General features: G+C 41.6%; 1 protein-coding gene across 1 annotated transcript in view; it reads left to right on the top strand.

Annotated features, from left to right (window-relative positions):
- sema4ba (sema domain, immunoglobulin domain (Ig), transmembrane domain (TM) and short cytoplasmic domain, (semaphorin) 4Ba) overlaps nt 1-12497 on the top strand; it is a 60943-nt gene extending 48446 nt beyond the window's left edge. Inside the window, exons 12-14 of the mRNA XM_043677067.1 lie at nt 1438-1595; nt 5394-5488; nt 7380-12497. Coding sequence (XP_043533002.1) covers nt 1438-1595; nt 5394-5488; nt 7380-8182 — 1056 coding nt within the window. The 3' untranslated portion in view covers nt 8183-12497. The remainder of the gene's footprint in view (nt 1-1437; nt 1596-5393; nt 5489-7379) is intronic.
- The last annotated feature ends 267 nt before the right edge of the window (nt 12498-12764 follow it).

The raw sequence follows: 12764 nt of genomic DNA, 5'->3' as shown, positions 1-12764 counted from the left end.
GATATACTGGAACTGAGAGCGGAGACTTCTTGGAATTGAACTTTGAACTCAACACCTTTTGGCTCAATGGAGTAGGGTAAAGATTATATTATTAACACTAATGGAAAGATTTTCTAGGGAAGACAGTAGATTTTGAATTGTACCAAGACCAAGGTTTTAATCTTGAATCTATGGCCAGGCTTTTCTACTCCCTCGAGATGGCAAGAGGGAAATAATTGGCCAAGTTGTCCCTCTTCCACATCCCTCCCTCCCCCTCCTTCACAAGCAATTAAGTGTGTGGTGAGAAATTTCAATGAGTAGCCAGCAACTAATGCCTTTCATTGCTCAGTTAATGGCCTGTTAAAGGCCTCAACTCGTTGCTCTCTGACCTGGTAACCATGGCGATTGGCCTGATGGATTTGTCTGAAATCCACCTTCCTACTCTTTAATCTAAACACTCCTGCCCCTGAACCGCTTTCCCCTTCCATGAGAAGAAAAGAGAAAAGAAAATTCTGGAACCCACAAGAAGTACGTCTCAACCAGCAGGCCTTAGGACCCAAAGCTACCAGTTTCTGATTGGTCCACAGTTTCTAATGAGCCAGGTCACCAGTGTCAAGGCCTGTGATAGGGCAGGATCCTCCCCCTTGCACACCTGTCAGCTCTGAATGAGCTGATTGGTGGGTGATCTGCTGAGTTGTCCCCCCATTAGGGATGGCGCATTAGTCACTACCGAACACACTAAGAAAAACAAATGAGAAAGTTCTCTCTAACTTTCAAATTGCTTGAAAAGCTTTTTAGAACATGTGCACAAACAGCATTTTAGTTCAAATGCATTTCCATTCTGGTTGACCTGTTATAGGAAGGATATCATTAAACTGGAGAGGGATTAGAAAAGATTTGTCAGGATATTGCTGGGAATGAGGGTTTGAGATGTAAAAGTAGGATGGAAAGGCTAGGACAGCTTTCACTGGCGTGTAGGAGGTTCGGTGGGGGGTGACCTTATTGACGTTTATAAAATCATGAGGAGCATAGATAAGGTGAATGATAAGGGTGTATTCCCTTGGGTGGGGGAGTTCAAAACTCGGGGGCATATTTTTAAGGTGAGAGAAACAAGATTTAAAAAGGACATGAGGGGCAACTTTTTTTACACAGAGAGTGGTTCGTGTGTGAAATAAACTGCTAGAGGATGTGGAGGATGCAGGTAGAGTTCCAATGTTTAAAAGACATTTGGGTGAGTTCGTGAATAGGAAAGGTTTGGAGGGATATGGGCCAAGTGTAGGCAGGTGGGACTAGTTTGGGAACATGGTTGGTATAGACTGGTTGGACTGAAGGTTTTGTTTAAGTGCTGTGTGGTTCTGATTTGTAAGTTATTCTACAATATTAATAATCATATATTCATGAGCGGTGCCAATCAGTCTGTGTTGGATTGAAGCAAAGCATTTTGTCTTCTGTCCACAGGGCATGTTGTATGCATCATCATACTCTGGAGTGGTTCAGCTACCCGTCTCAAACTGCAACATTTATCTAAGCTGTGGAGAATGTGTCCTGGCCAGAGACCCTTACTGTGCCTGGGACGGGAACATGTGCAGAGATATGCGAGGGTTGCAACTAGAACTGTAAGTAGTTTTCATATGAAAGCACTGCTCACTTGTTAAACAGAAATCTCTAGTGAAGATTCGGCAAGTGAAAGACCTCATTATTTACCGTGACTGTGTTTCAGAACAGAGTGGGGATATTCTGGAAAGCTCCAAACTGAGTTATCACTGGGCAGTTAGGAAGAGATCACAGGAGAAAGGATTGGAAATATACGGATCAATGATTGCATCTGGGGGTCAGTGGGTGGCTGATTGCTTTACTGTCAGTGAGGAGGTGTAGATAGAGATGGTGTGTCCCTGATGTTGACACTGGGGTTATCAGTCGAGGAGAGATTTTTGAGGCTTGAGGAGTTTACATGTTTGGTTGTGGGGATGAGAGTATCTGTACCTCTCTGTCTCTCAGCCCACAAACAGTGCTGTAAAGGATGGATCCAGACTTTATCAGCTTTTACCTGCCAGATGTTATGAGACCCAGGCCTTCTGACTGACAACAGAGGCCCAAAAGATTTCAGTGGCAAACCAACTTACTTCTGTCTTCTCACAAGTGGGAGTCAGTGGGGGCTGAGGGAGGATGGGTAACTGCTATTGTTTTTATCACTGAACGAAGCCAGTAGCTGTGGGGGTAGGGGGCATCTCAATCCAGCAGTTAACTCTGTTTCTTTTGCCTCCATTGCTACTGGACTTACAAAGTATTGCCATCATTTCTTGTTTTCAATTACAGATTTCCACTATGCTTGGTAAAGTCTCTTTAAGGATGTATTTTGACATTTACAGTTTAGTAGAAAAGTTGCTGATTTTGTTGTGTGTAGAAGTCATCAAAGTTGCTCAGAAGTATATAGACACTGGCCATCTTACCTTTCTCTGTCATACCTGTGAATATCAGTCTCACCCATTTACATACTTATTGAGTAAAACAGAGAACAAAACCTAATTAGGGGTTGCCTAGTGATTTAGTGGTTAGCACTGCTGCCTCACAGCACCAGGGACCCAGGTTCGATTCACACCTTTGGGCGACTGTCTGTGTGGAGTTTGCACATTTTCTCTGGGTCTGTTTGAGGTTCTACAGGTACTCCAGTTTCCTCCCACAGTTCAAAGATGTGCAGGGTAGGTGGATTAGCCATGGGAAATGCAGGGTTACCGGGAGAGGATAGAGGGGTGGGTCTGGGTGGGATACTCTCTGGTGGGTCGGTGTGGACTCAATGGGCCAAATGGCCTGCTTCCACACTGTAGGGAGTCTGTGATTCTTTCCTTACTTGCAATGTGCAAAGCAATTTGTGGGCGGCATGGTGGCACAGTGGTTAGCACTGCTGCCTCACAGCGCCAGAGACCCGGGTTCAATTCCGTCCTCAGGCGACTGACTGTATGGAGTTTGCACATTCTCCCCGTGTCTGCGTGGGTTTCCTCCCACAGTCCAAAAATGTGCAGGTCAGGTGAATTGGCCATGCTAAATTGCCTGTAGTGTTAGGTAAGGGGTAAATGTAGGGGTATGGGTGGGCTGCGCTTCGGCGGGTCGGTGTGGACTTGTTGGGCCGAAGGGCCTGTTTCCACACTGTAATCTAATCTAATCTAATCTAATCTAATTTGCATAACAATGGAAACTATCCCAGTGATTTTGTAGATGGGGTGAGTAGCCCCTTACTGCCCAAAGCAATTACACTTTCTGACCCACAACATCACACGTGCAGTAACCTTCCCATCTGTCAACACTCAGCACCACACAGCAGTTAGTCTCTGATTGACCTCCATCTCCATTTAATTAAACAGCAATTTAACAGACAAAGCTGTGCCTCAGCAAGAGCACAATAGATTTTTTTGTGCAAGAACTGCTATTTTTTTAAAATATAGAAAACAGCATATCAGTGAATTTAATTTAAAAATCTTGCATTTTTGTAGCAACTTTCCTATCCTCAAGACCATCTCCCATCAGTTATAGCCAGTAAAATGCTTATGAATTATATTTACGTGCACAGCAACTAATTTGCACACAGCAACCTCACACACAAGTGACATAATAAAGACAGTTAACTTCTTTTCACGGATATTGATCAAGTGACAGATATTGACCCGGGAAAACCCCTCCACCTCGCATACATCTTCCTCCCCTAATTTTATCAAAGTAATTCCAAGGGATTGTTTGTATCTAGCTGATGGAGAGTCGCTCTCACACCAGTTAAGCATCACATCTGGAAGACTGCATTTCAAAGATTGCAGCATTCCCTCGGTAATGCATTGGGATATCAGCCTGAGGTTTTAGTACTCCAGTCTCTGGAGTGAGACGTTAATGTGTACCTTCAGACTCATAGCCAACATGACCCAATGAACCACAACTTGAGGCCATTTGTCAGGTGTCAACATTTGTAACAGATGAAATACTAATAGACATTCCACGTAAATTGGTTTGCTTTTTGTGAAGGAATTGAGGCATCGTTTTGTTTCCTAGTAAGCCCCCAGTGCTAAGTAGTACAGTGGAGGCACGATGTTGAAGTATTGCAGAGGGATTGTGTGGTCATTATGCTGTCTGTCTGATGAGTAGTCCATTCTCTTCAATGGGAAATTAGTTAGCCCAACTGATCTGTGCTGTCTACAGTATCACAACCACTCTGTCTGCTGGCCATATTCAGCCTGTCATTAGCCTAAATCACAGTGTCTAAGTCAACCCACCATATAGAAAATCCCCATTTTCCCAGTCACAACAATCACACATGATAGGCAGTGGTGGTGTTATGGAAACGTTATTGGACGAGCAATCCCAACCCTCATATTAATGGTCTGCGACAAGGTTTCGAATCCCACCTTGATACACGGTGCAATACGAGTTCAGTTAAAATCTGGAACTAAAAAGCAAGCCTAATAGTGAATATGTAAATACTGCCAGTGGTTGTTAAAAACCCATCTGGTTCACAGTTGCGCTTCAGGTTAGGAGATCTGCTGTCATTACCTTCTCTGGGCAATAAATACGGGCTTGGCCAGTGATGCCCGTATCCCATGAACAAATAAAAGAACACATTGTTACATATAATGATGTCGAGACAACTCCCCTTTTCATCCACAGTGTGCATTAGTAGTCAGCCTCAATCTTTCACTCCACAAACGCATGGTACTTACTAGAACCTGGTTGACCAACTAAGTGGTGGGTTGGGTTTGAGCTATAGGGATAGGCTGAGGCTATTTTCCCTGGAGTGTCAGAGGTTTAGAGGGTGACCTTACAGAGGTTTAACAAATCACATAGAAAGGGTGAATAGTCAAGGTATTTCCCCCAAGGTAGGGGAGTCCCAAACTAGTGGGCACAGGTTTAAGGTGAGAGGGGAAAGATTTAGAAAGAACCTGAGGGGCAACTTTTTCACACAGAGGGAAGTGCGTGTATGGAATGAGCTGCCAGAGGAAGTGGTGGAGGCTGGTACGTTTACAACATTTAAAAGGCATCAGGAAAGTTTGAGAGTGATATGGGCCAAATGCTGGCAAATGGATTAATTTAGAATATCTGGTCAGCATGGATGAATTGGAACAAAGAGTCTGTTTCCATGCTGTGGGAGTTAGAGGTGCATTACAAAGGTGATGTAGGAGCTTAAATTGCACCAAACTGTTTTCCCAAATGCAGGTGACATTTCAAAATGGTTCATTTTTAGTCTCCGTGCATATGTCAACGCCCAGGTTTGGAAAGATTTTCCAAGGCTTCCGATGTTTACAGTGGTTCCAATCGGCCCCAAGTAGAATTGGGGAAATAGTGCCATTCAAAATTGGAAGCAGCAATCCCAGAGTGATTGAGATATTAGCACACTGACCTTATACTGACTCTCATGCCAAATGTTTAATTTGCAGCCATTGGAAGCAGGACATTGAGAGAGGTCGACCAGAGCAGCAGTGTCAGCAACATGACAGCTCCTCATTAGGTCCCAGGGCTTTACAACCATCTCGTAAGTAATTCCTACACATCCAGGAGAAATGTTCACTGGAAAATAAGTTATTGTTTAAATTATGCCCTTTTTTAGAATGTTTGGAGTACAGCTGTTTATTTTGCGCTCAATGTAGGTTAGCACGTTGGAGAGAAACCATTTTGAATAACGTGGAGCTGGAACTTACACCCCGACAATCTCTCCTTCCCACAGCCAGCAAGCTGGTCAAGAGCCTGAGTATCTGAAACTTGACCGCCCCGCAGCGATTTTACTCAGGGACTGCCTGAATTGTATTGTTATGCAACTTCAGTCCCACCATTCACTACCTCTGGGAGGGGGCCCTCCCCTAGCGAGCTCCTGGTCATTCTGCTTTGGAGAAAGTGAGGACTGCCAAACGCAGGATAGGCCTGGCTGGTAGAACGCAGCAAAATCATGAAATAACTGGGATAGCCAACCTGGCCTCCACCTTGCCATGCTCCATGTGGAATAGCAGAGAACCAGAGTGAGGCCCGAAGGTGGCTGTTAAATAGGTCAGTCGTGGGGGCCTGTAATGTCCAGTCCAAGCAGCACTCTTTGGAATATTGCTGAGGATGTGGTCTTCCCTCCCTCAAGCAACACTCTTCCAGGGTTATCCAGTCTCCACACATCTCCAACTAAAGTCCTAAACCCGACTAAGTGCTAAAGAAACAGGGAATTTGTGGAAAACACACAATGTTGCAGACAGTGTTAGCAACAGCATAAGCAGAGTCCCTTCATGTTTCTATTGGCTTTAGGTGACAGTTCGTGGCTCCAGCGTTCACCTCCAATTAGCCACTGACTAGCAGGCCCTCAGCTTCCTGAAGTTCTAGAACTCCCTCTGTGAACCTCTCAGTCCATCAATGTTCTCCATTAAGGTGCCTCTCGTAACCCAACTTTCTGTCGAAGCATTTGTTCATGCGTCCCATCAACCCTTCGTGTGTGTTGGGGGTTCACGTTGCGAAGGGCCTCGGGATGTATTATTGCGATAAAGTGGTCTTAAAACAGGTTGCTTTTCATCAGCAAACTACGTCACATGGAATCATAGAAGAATCATAGAATCCCTACAGTGTGGAAGCAAGCCGAAATCTGCCACATTAAATCCCTTTGTAGTTTTACAGTTTTCTAATAAATCATGTTGAGACTTCTGATAAAAGAGCCCCAGCCCATTTTGTTTTTCCTTATAGTTCCTTAGTTTCATGTAACCAACGGCTCTGCACCCAGCATTCAGGTTGTAAACTCTGTGACTCAGTTCCCGAAATGTGTTCTGCCAGATTCACTTCCCACACATTTATTTTACTACGGGTTATTTTAATCAACTTGTTTGGGCATGCTATGATACACTTCCAGAGCACTTGGACCCAGACCTCCTTGCCCAGAAGGACATTACCACTGTGCCATAAGTGTCTGGAGCAATGGAAATGAATGGGTTGGAATTTGCTGCAAGAAATGTAATAAGGCTGTCTGGCTCCAGGATGTTGACCTGTATGTTTTTTGGTTAATAACAAATCGATGCGCTGTTCATATCTTGTTAAATAGATAATCATTCATTTGTAAATAGAACAAATCTATTTGAAATCAAGAAAATTGATTGTAATCAAAGTAAGCCAAACACTGCTTGAATGGATACTTAACGCTGTGTTACCCATTATCTTAGTGTAAAAGGTAAGAAATGCATTTCTATAGAACCTTTCCCAATCAGTAGATCCTGCACGAGGAACTACAGCTGCTGTGTGGTTACAGTCAATGTGTAAGGAAAAACATATTATTTGTAATTCCTGTGTCTCAGCTTTCTCTGCGAAGGTGGGATGTGCTGACATTGCGTTTCTGTAGGTCTTTGTCTTTGAAGTGTGCATTGTGAGACACAGTATTGACGACTTCTGTCTCTGACAAGCAGGTACCACTTCCTGTGAGACGGTCACTGTGAGACCCAACAGTTTCAGGGTGTTGTCGTGCAAAGTGCAGTCAAACTTGGCCACCAGGACGTGGACTCACAATGGGGCGGCTGTCGATGACAGTTTCATGGTGCTTCCCGATGGTGGGATCATTGCTACAGCGGAACCTCTGGGGGTCTACGAATGCTGGGCCATAGAGGAGGATTTTTGGCTGCTGGTCGCAAACTACTGCATACGATTGGATGGTTCTCCTGAGGCCACGACCTTGCATGCGTCAAGGAAGTCCATCCAGGGATTGAATGATGGTCTGGGACCACAAGAGAAAGGGATCATTATCAATCCGCTCAGCAGTGAGAGCCGGTTCCCTCAGCTCACCAGTGGCAAGACCTACTGGACAGAGTTTGTTGTAGTGAGCGTGGTTTTTGGGTTAACACTTGCGGTCTCGTCCCTGGTCTTTTTGTACAGGAACAGAGACAAAATGAAGTCGCTGATTAAGGACGGCGAATGCTCGAACATACAGCAAAAGAAGCAAAGGAAGATTGAGATTCCACACGAAAGCCTGCCTTTGAATGGGAACCCAGTGCAAGTGGTAGCTTCCGAGCATCACAAAGGCTACCAGAGTCTGAATGATAACCATATCTGCAGTACCCCTGTGTTGGAAAATGCTGTCAGTGACAAGGACTCTGGGTACCCCGAATCACCGAACAACCAAATGAACCAAAAGAACTTATACGTGGAGATTTCTGCTCATTGCCCCCAACCAAGGGTGAGGATTGGATCTGAAATCAAAGACTCTGTAGTGTGAGATGGCAGAGTGAGTTTGGACTATAGCACCAACTGTAGCCTTCCTATATGGGACTGGGCACACACAATTGACAAACATAAAGCTTGGCAGCTTACAAGACTAAATTGTTATTCTGTGCCATGTAGACTATCTCTTCCATATGTAAACCACGTGCATGGATGGTTATTGGTGTGGAAACTGAGCTTATAGTAAACCTGTGTGTCTGTGACCATCAGTCAAGCAGCATGGAACAGCGCATGACTTATTGGCTGCATCTTTTCCCAATCTGTTTGCAATTTAAGGCTCATGGTTCATGATGTTGATATTCATTTCTTTTTGTAGGGGGGCCAGGGGAGCGACATGGTGGCAGGGGGAAAAGATAATCACAAGACGAAGGCGGATGAAAAACTCAGTAAGGTTTTGTGAATGGGGTTGTTGCTAAGCAGTCTTACTATGGGCTGATTATATATGTAGCAAACATTGCATAAAGCATTATTACTTTAACAGCAGTCGCTAAATATCTGTAGTGGCTGTTTCATACTGTGTGTCCTACGGTGACCTTGAGAGTACAGAAAATCTGTCGAAAACCCTTCCCTTCCATGTGAAATGTACAAACCTGATGTCTTTCTGCAGAAAGCTACCTTAAAGTAGACACACGTAATGTACAGAAAGATAAAACATTTCTCCAATAATGTAATGGTTGTAATAAATCTTTCAGAAGAGGGGAAGATGTGACAAAACACAACCCTGTTGTTTAAAAGGAAACACTTGAAAATTTAACAAATTGTTCTTGATCAAATGACTTTTTTTGTGTTGAATTGATAAAGCAAATAATTATAACGGACATTAGTCATAGTGTAGTTGGTTGTTCCTTATGTAGTTAATAACAACTTTGGTCAATGGATATTTGGAGACTTAAGCTCCAGTGTTTAGAATATCTGCCCATAGTTTGTTTGTGATGTTCAAATAGCAGTTTGAACAGGCGAAACACTGACAGAGATAGGGCAGCATACATTGGGAATGTTCCACAATTACAACTAACCAGTTTGTATTTTTTTTTAAAATGTCCCAAAGCATTTCACTGAGGTGCAATGTAGGAGAAGAGTTCGAGATGGTCAAAGACCTGATAAAATAAACAGTCACTATTGAGTTTGCAATCAGAAAGTGTGCATAGTGAGCCCTGTATCTCTTCTGTTAACAGTCAGTATAAAAATCAATTATTTTCAAAGACAGGAAGAGCCTAATTAAGATGCATTGATAATTTTACGTGACACCAGTTAAATATAAAACCCTGGTGAAGTATATGTGTTGACCTGATCCTAAAATACTTTGTTAGGACCCTGGTTTTTCATTGGTTAAGGCTCTGCCTTTGGATAAAATCACAATTTCTTGATATTATCTTTTAAGGACAAGTCCACATACTCAACAGTATTCACTGAAAGAAAAGTTCAAGTAATTGGATAAGTCATTTGTTAGAAATGTGGACTTTAAGACAAATTAGTTTGGCTAACTAAATGGCACTCTTAAACATTAGACTTACTTTAGATACATGGTAAAAATCTGTAAACACCTAGCAACATTGCTAGAGCAGTTTTTAGGGTCCAACTTATGTTCTTGGAAATGTGTGCACATGTACAGTAGGGTTCTGTGAATTAAGTTTTATGAAGAAGGTACGTTGAAAAATATGATGCTGGAAAAACACAGCAGGCCAGGCAGCATCCGAGGAGCGGGAGAATCGACGTTTCGGGCATAAGCCCTTCTTCAGGAAGCCCTTTTTCAACTCTGGTCTCCAGCATCTGCAGTCCTCACTTTCTCCTACATATCATATGAAATCATATGTCTGTCTCCAGTTGACATTTATTTTTCAGACATTACATTTAGATCCACAATTTTGTTTCTAGTTTCTCACTAATATGACAGATTGTTTAAGGCAAATGTTCTCTCAGTTTCTGTTTAAAGTGAGGTTGTGTAGGTATAGGTAACAACAGAACTACTACTGCAAGCTGTGCTAAAAGATGGTATGAAAATACACCCAAGGAGAAAGAAAACAGATTTTTGCCAAATAGTTAAGATTGATGGGAATTGTGCTGACTTTTTTTTTCCACCAGAGGTACATTTTTAAGCTGTGAAACCAGGCTGTAGTAGTAATTTCTCAGCAGAAACCCCGTATTGTAAAGGAGCTGCTACATTCTGAAACATAGCATTTTAAATCGTCTTATATTGTGTGTACATTGTTAGTTGAAAAACAATCTGAAAAGCTTGGTCAGTCGAAAGGGAACTTATAGTAAAGGAACTTTAATGAAAGAGGAAGCCATGCAATGCAGTGAGCCTGTTGGTTAGCAGGTCCATACTGCTGTTTATCCCCCTTACAAGCCTGCTCCCAACCTAATCCAGTCAACCACATCAGGAAAGCTTTGCGCTCCTTTTTTCCCCTATCTACCCACCTAGCTTTCCACAGCTAAACTTAATTTGAAGGTTTTAGTGCAACCTCAATTAATGGCTCTGCAACCACCCCAGTTCCAAAAGCAATTTGTCTTGTGTGTTAGAACTGTGATGTTATTGTCAACAGGGTTGAGGAGCTGTTAGTTTAAAGGCAGTGGCATTTCCTCACAAGCAATTATTCACAATAGAAATAGTAGAAACATTGAAGTTTTATCAGACAAATAACGATACATCTGTGACAACGAGCTGCAATGGCAATTAAATCTGTTCTTCTTAGGCCCAAATGTATCATTTTTAATCAATGTGCATGCAAAAGTCTATGTTATCATTTGTTTTATAGTAAATGCTTTTTCTGAAAGAAATATAAAAACTCATGTTACCTTCTGCAGATTAAAATAAGATTTTATGTTGGCACATCTAAACACAATTTTACTAAGGAATACTTGTAATAATTGTCTAAAGTACAATGGTCTTATACAGTTAGCACAAACCACAAATCTCCGACTGGTAATAGTTGTTACCTGAATTCCTATGCACTATGTATAAAATCTTTCTGTCGGGTACTAGTGACTGCACATTGCCATTTACATTCTTGGGCTTTTTGCACACATCTTGTAAATATTGTATTGACTGTATTTTGTGTATTTTGTGTAAAATGTGATGTTTTCCCCCTGTAGGTGGAATTCTTAAGCTGTTACTTGTTTTGTTGCTAATGTTTCTTTGCCTTTTTTAAATGAATTGATCTAGAAATGTAATAATTTCAGGAGAAAATGGTCTTAAACTTCATTTTACACTGTTATAAATACGCTTGATAGTCTTAAGTTAGATGTAGGCTTGGCAGTCTTAAATATTTATGATGGGGGGGAAAAGTAATCTAATTGTCTCCTGAAGTCTCTCATTTTATGTGTGTGTTTTTACAATCAAATGATTGCAGAAAGCAACAACCAAACGCAAAGTGTATTTTAAAATGTTTTTAAATGTTGGATAAAAATATGATTGTACTTTATACTTGTGGAGTCTGTAATAGCATGTTTTTAAATGAATGATGTTTTTAACATTGTGTGTTTTAGTGTGGCTGTAATAATGGTAAGTGTTAGTTCTGGTTTAAAGTGGAATATAGGAATCTGGGATTGTTGGGGATAAGGTCAGAGCAAGATAGCTCGGTTTGGAAGCTTAAAGTCCATCTGAGCACTAGATGATGTTCCAAGACACTCCAACCATGTAGACATCAACATTTAGCTACAGTATCAATTTCGATCTACATAAGAACTTCAAAGTAATCTTTTTAATTGTAAAGTCCTTTGAGATGTCCTGAAGACATTGTAAGACCAGATAAATGCAATGTCTAAAGAATTTATCATAGGCATGTTTTATGAAATACCAAAGTTACTTATTATTCAGAATAATAATGTGACTGACTTGTACGGGTTCAGAGACCTGGAAGCATGTGGTTTATACTGGTTACATTCAAGTTGTTAAACGAGGGGAAAAAAACATTATCACTGATCTGTGTCCTTTTTTTATTAAGAGATTTAAGGGTGAGGACCGAGAGGTTTAGGTCAATGCTTAAGCATTGAATAGTTGTATGGTTGGATCTGTCAGAATGAATCCGCCTATTGTGCACTCAATGAAAATATAAAAACATAGGGAAAGGGCGAAGTCTGTCCTTGAAAAGTATATGATACAAATGACAGTCTACACTTTTTGTAATCTGCATTCAAATAAACTCATTAAAAATGGTACCAGAGACTGCCAAGCCTTACACAAAGCAACAAATGTGCCTGTTAGTGTTTTGTATGTTAATCTTGTAACTGTATGGTGTTATTAAAAAGGCACTTTATTTCCTTTTTTTTGTAATAAAACACAATAAAACAAATGTATTTTGGTACTGCGATTTGTGAATGCATTTTGCGTGTTTGATCTTTTAACTAACACTCTCAATACTGCATGTCAAGGTATGCAGTTATGGCCCTATGGCTTTGAAATGACGAGAGACTGAAGATAGAATTGAGGGAGGTGTTTAGCTCTGGACAGCGTGTATTACATATAGTGGGGGCTAGTTGTACAGCAGAAAGGAAATTTGGGCAGGATGTAAAATGGGTGGCCAGGCAACAACTGCCTATTTTGCCCACCCTTGCAATAGAACAGATCAGAAAATGGC

The sequence above is a fragment of the Chiloscyllium plagiosum genome, chromosome 36 (assembly GCF_004010195.1).
Source record: "Chiloscyllium plagiosum isolate BGI_BamShark_2017 chromosome 36, ASM401019v2, whole genome shotgun sequence".
Classification (NCBI taxonomy): Eukaryota; Metazoa; Chordata; class Chondrichthyes; order Orectolobiformes; family Hemiscylliidae; genus Chiloscyllium; species Chiloscyllium plagiosum.
The sequence above is the reverse complement of the archived record's forward strand: the minus strand, read 5'-3'. Positions and strand labels throughout refer to the sequence as shown.